The sequence below is a fragment of the Suricata suricatta genome, chromosome 10 (genome assembly GCF_006229205.1).
Source record: "Suricata suricatta isolate VVHF042 chromosome 10, meerkat_22Aug2017_6uvM2_HiC, whole genome shotgun sequence".
In the NCBI taxonomy this organism is placed as follows: Eukaryota; Metazoa; Chordata; class Mammalia; order Carnivora; family Herpestidae; genus Suricata; species Suricata suricatta.
In genome coordinates this window covers 94,184,198-94,192,712 of record NC_043709.1, presented here as the reverse complement: position 1 = coordinate 94,192,712, position 8,515 = coordinate 94,184,198, and the positions used below count along the sequence as shown (strand labels likewise).

Here is an 8,515-nt window from a genome sequence, read left to right as displayed (position 1 = left end):
AGAGTCCAGAGTCAAAGCCAAGCGGCAAGGGTCGTTTATTGCAGGTTCGAACCCGGGATCTCCGCACTCTCCACGCCGCCGATAGAGCGGGGAGAGAGAGAGAGAGAGCCCCGAGCAGGCGATTTACACTCTTTTTTATAGGCAGATACAAACAAGTTTGGGGCATTCCCCAGCCACAGCACAAGCATTGGTCAAAGTTGAGGTTTAAACACTCAGCATCTTTTGATTGGGTCCCGCCATAACTTGGACACTAATATTCCCTGCCCTGTTATCAGGCTTTCCAGTTGACCTTCCCTGACCGTCTGGCCGTTCCCACCCAGCCATCTGGTTGTTCCCACCCAGGGTGTTGCCCCCCAAGCATCAGTACAGAAGCAGAACAAGCAGGGCGGGTCCAGTTTTAATTTTCTCAGAAATAGCACAGACCAGCTAAGTCTTGGTCTGTCTAGCTCTAATTTTAAGGTTTTGGGCTTCTCACCATAATGGTCATTGTAATTCTAGGTTATTTTTAGTAAAAATTTTTCCATCTGGCTACCTATCTGCAACTTCTGAGACTACAATTCTTAGATGTAAAATAGGCTGGTGCGCCAAGAAGTGCTTGGCTCTTCAGGATCTAAAGATCTCATTAGCTAAGACACTGGGTTTCTGGGAGACAGACTTATGCCTAAAAGGGATATGCCATGGGGTTGGGGTGGCGCGTGTTTTACAGTGTACCTCGTTGCACACAAGTCTTCCTGAGGTTGACGGGGTACCTGGTGCCAATCTAACCTGTTCCACGACTGACTAATCCTATCATGAAAGTCTTCTATAGTGGCAAGCACTCCAAGAACCTTTAAATGCTTGACGTATGTCACCAATTTTTGTCATTCTTTTGGCCTCCAAGATCCCGGCTAGCAATAGCCCTTCTCTACACAAAAAGGTCCTGTGCACACTACCACCAACTCCCTTGGAAATTTGCTGAGGTTTTCTATTCGGGGACTTGTAATCTGAAAGGCTAGGGACTTGGTTCTGGGCTGCCAGCTCAGTTGGGCTCTGGGCGTAATCATCTGTCAGTGCAAATTGGCCTGTCCTATAAAGGAAAGCTAGTTATATTTGGTAGTGCAAAAGCAAAAAAAAAAAAAAAAAAAAAAGAGCCTCTCAGATCACTAGGAGCTTACCCAAAGAAAGCCCTCAGAAATGGTGAGAAAGACAATGCACTCAAAAAGTTCCTATGTACCATGCCTGTATTTTCTGTCTTCCCAAATGCTTCTAGAAATTTGTTTCAGATCCCTTTGCTGCCACCAAATCCGTTAAAAAACAAAATTCAGCCTGGTTAGAAGATCTGATTGCTTTATTAAATGATGCTGATTGCTTTATTAAATTGCCATTCATGAAATGGCGCAGCATCCCATCTAGCAAGGAGGGGGCTCCGAGGAGCTGTACAACATGGAAGGTTTTCATAGAAGGGTAGAGTGGGAACAGGAAAGTTACTAGCAGAAGAAAAGGATTGTCTAGGTGAAGCTTCTTTCTAGTGGGGCAAGCAAGGTTTTTTATGCGGAGTATCTCATCTTTCTTTGAGGGATGGGTACACTCAGGAGGCAGATTCACTGGTACTGATGGGGAAACTGCTGACTGGTTAGGTAAGACTATGTTTCTGGGAGAGGTTGAAACTGCAATTAGATTGGGTATTTAAGCCCATGTTTGGGAACTTGGTCTTAGTGACCCCATTTTGAGCCTCTGGGCTTCTTTTTTACCAGACCCTGTTTCTCAGTCATACTTTCTCTTATAATTCTCATAGCTGGTTACTTTCCTTCAGCCTTATCCTGTGTCTTGTACAATTACCTTAAAAATCATCTTGAGTTACCAACTGTTGAACTTCTTGGGGCTGACTGCATGCTAGTATGGTAGCTGAGCCACAACTAGTAAGATTGAAATTGGAGACTGTGAAATAGGATGTTTGAAATGGAAGAGTATAACCAAGTCTTCCAGACAAATCTCACAACAGTAAGTTAAGTTCACATACCAGTCATACTGTTAGTTAAATACACAGAAATAAAGATATTTGGGGCATGGTAAATATGCTCAACTGGACTGAAACTGACCTGCAAATTACCTATAGTGCATGGATAGATACATATTCTGGAATTTTACCTATCCTTTAGATAATCCATGAATATTGTTACTTAAACACATAAATAGGTATCACAACTTATTTATGGTGAAAAGTTCAGGGTCCGTTGCATAAAGAGGCATATTATTCTCCTATTGCAGCTGTAATAATCACAAACATAGTTTACTATACAATTCTGGAGGGTAGAAACCAGTTCCACTGGTCTAAAACTAAAGTGGAATATAATCAATGGTAGTCTAGGATGCATTTTTTCTGGGTGCTTTAGGGGAGAATGCATTCCTTGCCATTTACAGCTCTAGCACCTGGCCACATTCCTTAGCTCAAGGCCCTTTTCTTCTTCCAAGTCAGCAATCACAGTACTTTGATCCCTGCCTCCATCTTCTCATTTCTTTCTCTCACTCTCTTCCCCTTAAAAGGACCCTTATGATTACAATGGGCCCACCTGGATAATTCAAGACAATCTCCACATATCAAGGTCAACTGATTAGCAACATTAGTTTCATCTGCAACCTTAATTTCCCCTTGCCTTGCAACTTAACATGATCATAGGTTGAGGAGATTAGAATGTGAACATTATTGAGGGGCCATTGTTTTACCTACAATAGGAGGGAAGGTCATTAAATTTAATAAGGTTGACATCATTGACAGGGCATCTACCTGCATGGAAAGAATACTGGGGTCATAGGAGGGTACAGGTGTATCGTTTTATTGTTGCTCTAGAGATTGAAAATTGGCTGTTTATTTTTAAGACTTCTCTTTGGGCTTGGCCACAGCTGTCATGTTCATCTAAATCTAACCATACAGAAAGCTACTCCATTCCCAGAATTTCCAGTTGTATAAAAGTCTGTTTTGGTTACTTTTTTCTAACTTAAAACTTAAACATCTTTGACTAATATAAGAACACCCACACCCTGCAGTTCCATTTAAACATCAATGGTTATGTCATGAAATAGACTTTTGGTACCTTTAGCCCAGTTTGGTTCCTAATAAAGACTTACTTTTAGCTAAATTTAGAAGTAATGCTGTGTAGTGAAAAGCACAAAGATTCCAGAACTAAGATATTTCTGGACTTATATATTAGCTTACATAGAAGATAAACCTGAATCTCAATCTTGACTCTGGCATTTACAAATTGCGTTCTTATTGCTAAGGTGACTACACAAAGCAGTAATAGAACATGGAGACATTTCTGGCATTAATTGTTGAATTTCAAGATGCACCTGAATGTGGCTCAGAAGTTAGGAATAGTATGTATTCGGTATCAAAATGCAAAAAAATATATACAAAATTAGGGCATTAAAAGAAAGTATATGGAGGCTGAGAGGGAGAGCCAGGCAAGACAACCATGGACTTGGAGTAGAGGTTTAATGATGGAAGATACCTTTGGCTTATATTAAATATTCAATGACAAGAAAATGAGTTGAATTTAAATGATAGGTGCTTTCATCAAAAAACAAAACATACTTACACCATGTGCTATAACAAGAGTCTTCAGAAGGTAAAATTCAAAGAAGCAATGCTGGGGGTAAGGGATCTTAACAAAAAAAAAAAACCTACCTGCTCAATATTGTCAATAAAGAGGAAGCAAACTGACCAATAAGACTCCAATGAAAAAAATGAATTCAACCTAAGAAGGAACAGAATGGAGTTAATAAGCAGATAGTTGTCAGTTTACACATGGGACAGACGGGGATTTACAGGAAACTTGCACATTCACACACACACACAGAATTAGCAGAATTCCAAAAAAGAAGACAGTCGTAATCATCTCTTTAAGTCCAAATGGAGCTCTCTATCTTTAAGATCTTATAATAAGATGGAGAATTTCAGATTAAGACTAGAAAATTGAGACTCGTGTATATGCAAGGACATAAATGCAGCTTAGTATTGCTTTCATAATGTACGGGATGCTGTGGTGATTGCTTAAATTGATCCCAATTCTTCAGCCTATCACGTTGCTATACTTTCTCACCATGAGAGAGGGATGATCTGTTCTTTGACTCTGTGCTCAAAGCTAATTGCTTTGGCTAATTAGATGTTGGCATATATTTTGCCAGCAGAGTCTTCTATTGCTGGACTTACATTACTGGGGCTTGCATACTGAGCCCTCTTCACTCTTAAATTTCTATTATCACCATGAGAAGGTTATGTCTACACTAGTGAACTGGTCCAGGGTGAAAGGTAAGAGATATAAGGAGCAAGTTCCTCTTGCTAGCTTCCAGTTGGCCCCCAGTTACAGAACAAGAAATCTGAAAACAGTAGAGATATCGAAGGCAAATCCAACATAGATTACCGGTCTCTAGAGACATATAAGGAATAGACATTTATGAGGCACCTGGGTGGCTCAATCGGTTGAGTGTCTGACTTTGGCTCAGGTCATGATCTCACAGTTAATGAGTTCAAGCCCCCATCAGGCTCTGAGTCATCAGCTGAGAGCCTGGAACCTGCTTCGGATTCTGTGTCTCCCTCTCTTTCTGCCCCTCCCATGCTTTCTCTCTCTCTCTTTCAAAAATAAGTAAACATTTAAAAAAAAATTTAGTGTTGTCTATCACTGAGTTTTAAGGTTGTTACACAATAAAAGATGACTGGTACAAAAAGTGGTATTAAAAGTGAGCTATAATGGCAACAAAAGCTTAAATATGCGTCTTTGATGTTGAACCATATATTGGCTCAAGTTGCTAGGTGCATCTCCCACTGTATCCTCCCAGATCGCTTCACCAACAAAACCGAATCTCTGGCTTCTCATGGGAAGCAGCATATCCACACGTCCAGCAGCCCAACTGTTATGGCTGCCAGGGGGACTGGCTCTGGAGCTGACCAGATTCAGTACCCACAGGTCCCTAGGGACCACACAAAATAAAGACATGGTTCTAGATGTACGCACAAAGACGCCCAGCACAGATTCCCTCTGCTTAGCACAAAGGAGGTGAAAACACCAGCTTCTTTTCTCCCTGATAGGGGTTAATCAATCTATTGATCCTGTCTACTCCTATCTATTGATAGGACTCAACGTCCTGACTCGCCAGCTGCTGCATGAAGAGCAGACCTGCCTTTGGGAACCCTTAGGCACACTGACAGGTCTTCACATACCATCATCTGCTAGGAGCCCCTAAGAACAAAGATGGTGGCATGGACGATCACAAAGGTTTGAGTGGCAACCATGTGCTTGGGCCAGGCTGACTGAAAGTTCTCAAATAAACAACCCAACTTATACTTCAAAGAACTAGGGAAATAACTAACAAGGAGCATAAATGAAAAATAGAGACTATACAGTCAGTAGGAAAAAATAATCAGTGAAATTAAGCTGTTGTTTTTTTTTTAAAGATAAACAAAATTGACAAGTCTGGCCAGACTCAGAATAAGAGACAAGGCCCAAGTTAATAAAATAATGAAAGAAGACATACCTGTTAACTACAATGGTGAGAATTTGCCAATATAGTACTTTGCAGACCTACTGGTGCTTAAACTTTCCCAAAGGATCATTAAAAAGTACTAAACTGGGAATACACAGTCAAAAGGAGGAGATCAGAAAGATTAGGAAAAGTCAAGTTACAGTAAATGTGACAACTGGAGAAATTGTTAGGACATGTGTTACTATTGATAGCTTACATGTGCCTACTTGGCAAGAAGCATGGATCAATCATTCAAGTCTAAAGATCAAAGGACATAAAAACCACAACCATGTAAAATATTTGATCCTATTTACCTTCCACTGTCAGTTTCACCTGATGAAAATCCTTCATCAGCTTTAAAGCATTGATGAGTACAAGTCAAAGCTTCACGACTATTCTTCCTTGCCTAGTTCTTTCCCATTGACACAGGACTTCTACCTAACCATGTTAGGAGTAGATGGCTGCTATTTTTCCCATGGGCTCAGGATAAAAGACAGAATTTTGATGGAGTTGACCAGAGGCGGGTGTAGGGGGTGGGCTAACAGAGAAAGGGTAGAAGAAAATGAGTCCACATAGTTTTATACAGTTGGAAATGGAAAATCCAGAAACTTAATGACTTAGGTGACCCTTGATACCTCTATTACTTTTTCAATTTTCAGAAAGAGTACATTGTACTCATGTACTAAAATTACAAATTTCATCCTAGTTCTCAGAGTTGTCATTTATCTTATACTACTCTTCAGAATATTTTATATTTTCAAACATTCTGTATTTTGCAAGTTGTCTTAAATGACTTATAATCAGTTCCTCTAAGTGCTGCATACAGTGTTGCTTGGGTGGAATTAGAACAGCAAAGTCAAAGAAATTCTAGCTGGGTACACATATTTACATTTTACAAATTTCATGCCTCAGAGTGGCATGTTATTTGTACCAGCCATATCATCAGGATATACAGAAACAGAGGTCTTCTAGAACACATAAATTGTGCTTGGAATAGTCACTACAGCTATTCACTGCATGGTGAAATGTGGGATATTTGAACAATGCTTTTCAGAAATAGACTGTAATCTGAAGGTGATCAGAAGTTACACATCTGAATAATCCTTAAATGCAGAACTTGTCTATGATGAAAAATGCAGCTCTTACTAGTTAAAATGGGAGATTAATGAAGTGTGCATAATTTAAACACCAGAAGAGTATGTGGTTATGGGAGATACACTATGTTACCCTATGGTTATTCCGAGTGGATATTTTAGTGGTATTCCAACCTCTGGACCCTAGTCACACGTTACAGGTGCATCCCCATGCAGAAATGGTAGAATTTCCCATACATAATCGAGACTTTTCATGGGTTTACCTGGGGGGGGGGGGGGGGGAGATGATACTGTATATATGTAATACGTCCTGCCAAAAAAGAAATATATATGAGTATGTGTGTGCATTTAGTTTTGCTTAAATGTTTCTGTCTCTTCCAACTGGAAGAGTCCTAATACATAAGAAAATCCATAGCCCAAGACTGTGATCCTTTACCATTACAGTATGTTATGAACACGGAGATTTTGTGCCAGAATTGGCTTATGCAAGGAGTTCATCTTGCCCTAATATTAGGGTTAATTTTAAGAAAACAAAGGGTGAGATTCCCGGTTAATAACCAGATCACATAGCAGACAAACCTGAGTTTTAATCTAGAGTTCGACGCTTACAAATTGTGTTCTCTAGGGCAAATGACACGATTTTATTTACCTTCCTTTCTTCCTTCTAAACACAAAATAGGACCTGTTTGGGTGTCCATATATGACATTGTGTATGACATATATATATAAATAACCCCTTGCACACCTACCACCTGTTAAACTCAAGCGCTAAAAACCGGTAGGAGCATCAAACAGGAAGGGGCGGAGCTCCAACGGCTGCCGGGGAGGGAGCTGCGGCAGCGGGAGGCGCAGCTGTGAGTCCGGCGGTCCGTTAGCCGCCCCCGCTACGCCCTTCGCAGTCCTGGCCGTTGGTCGGGCGTCTGCAATCCCCGGGGTGACCCTCGGCTCTATGCACTGGGGGAGCGGCGTCACCAGACTCATGGCCACCCCGGTTGCTCCGTCTTCCTTGGCCCTCAACGCCTCCAGCGTGGCCGGGGCCCCCAGCTCCTACGGCGTCTTCTGCAAAGGGCTCTCCCGCACCCTGCTCGCCTTCTTCGAGCTAGCCTGGCAGCTGCGCATGAACTTTCCGTATTTCTACGTCGCGGGCTCGGTGATCCTCAACATCCGCTTACAGGTACACATTTAGTGCCGTAATTACGCTGCCGCCTTCCCGGCCAGGACATGGCGCACTCCCAGGAGGCCTGGCGGCGGCGAAAGAAACTTTACAAGCTCGGTGCTCTGGAGTCTCGCGAGATGGTGCGAGCGCTCTCTGCGGCTGCGCTCTCTGTTCCTAGGCGGGCTTCCCGGGCCGGGGCGGAAAGCGGGCCGCGGCTCGAGAGAGGAAGGTAGCGGTTTTCCGGCGACCGCAAAGGACGAACTTCAGTTAAGGCCTACCGCAGTATTTAAGAAGCTTTGCATCCTTAAAAACAGGACGAACGTGACGCCTTGGAAACAAAGGCGGCTACTAAAGTTTTCAGAAAAAAGTTTTTTTAATGTATAAGCTCACGGCCCAAATTACAATAAGAAATTTCGGGAAGATGGGATTGAATTGTAACCAAGACTTTGACTACGAGGCTGAAGATCTTAAAGATACACGTGTAAGACAAAAATATATTTCTTCAACATAAGAAAACAATGACAGTGAAATTTTCAGTGAGAAACACAACTGTACAGGAAAAGCATCCTTCTAATACCAAACCAAGCAAAATGCAGCTGGATTTTGAACAGAGGGTTGGAGTTTTGGAAAAATGGACTCTTTCAGTGTCCCTGTAGTTCAAGACTTTGGAGCCAAAGAAAAGGAAGTCCTCTCTTAGCACTAACCTTGGCTACTTTGTGAATAACATTTACACAATAATAATTAATGTAAATGATGTTTATGGTTA

General features: G+C 41.7%; 1 protein-coding gene across 1 annotated transcript; it reads left to right on the top strand.

The window, feature by feature from the left end:
- Positions 1-7,404: 7,404 nt before the first annotated feature.
- Positions 7,405-8,515, top strand: SMIM10L1 (small integral membrane protein 10 like 1). The gene has a single exon (XM_029953926.1). It carries the CDS (start codon positions 7,543-7,545, stop codon positions 7,777-7,779), a length of 237 nt encoding a protein of 78 aa, XP_029809786.1. The 5' UTR covers positions 7,405-7,542; the 3' UTR covers positions 7,780-8,515.

Coding starts and splice junctions, on each gene's coding strand:
- SMIM10L1 (XM_029953926.1), top strand. CDS start 7,543: ATGCACTGGGGGAGCGGCGTCACCAGACTCATGGCCACCCCGGTTGCT.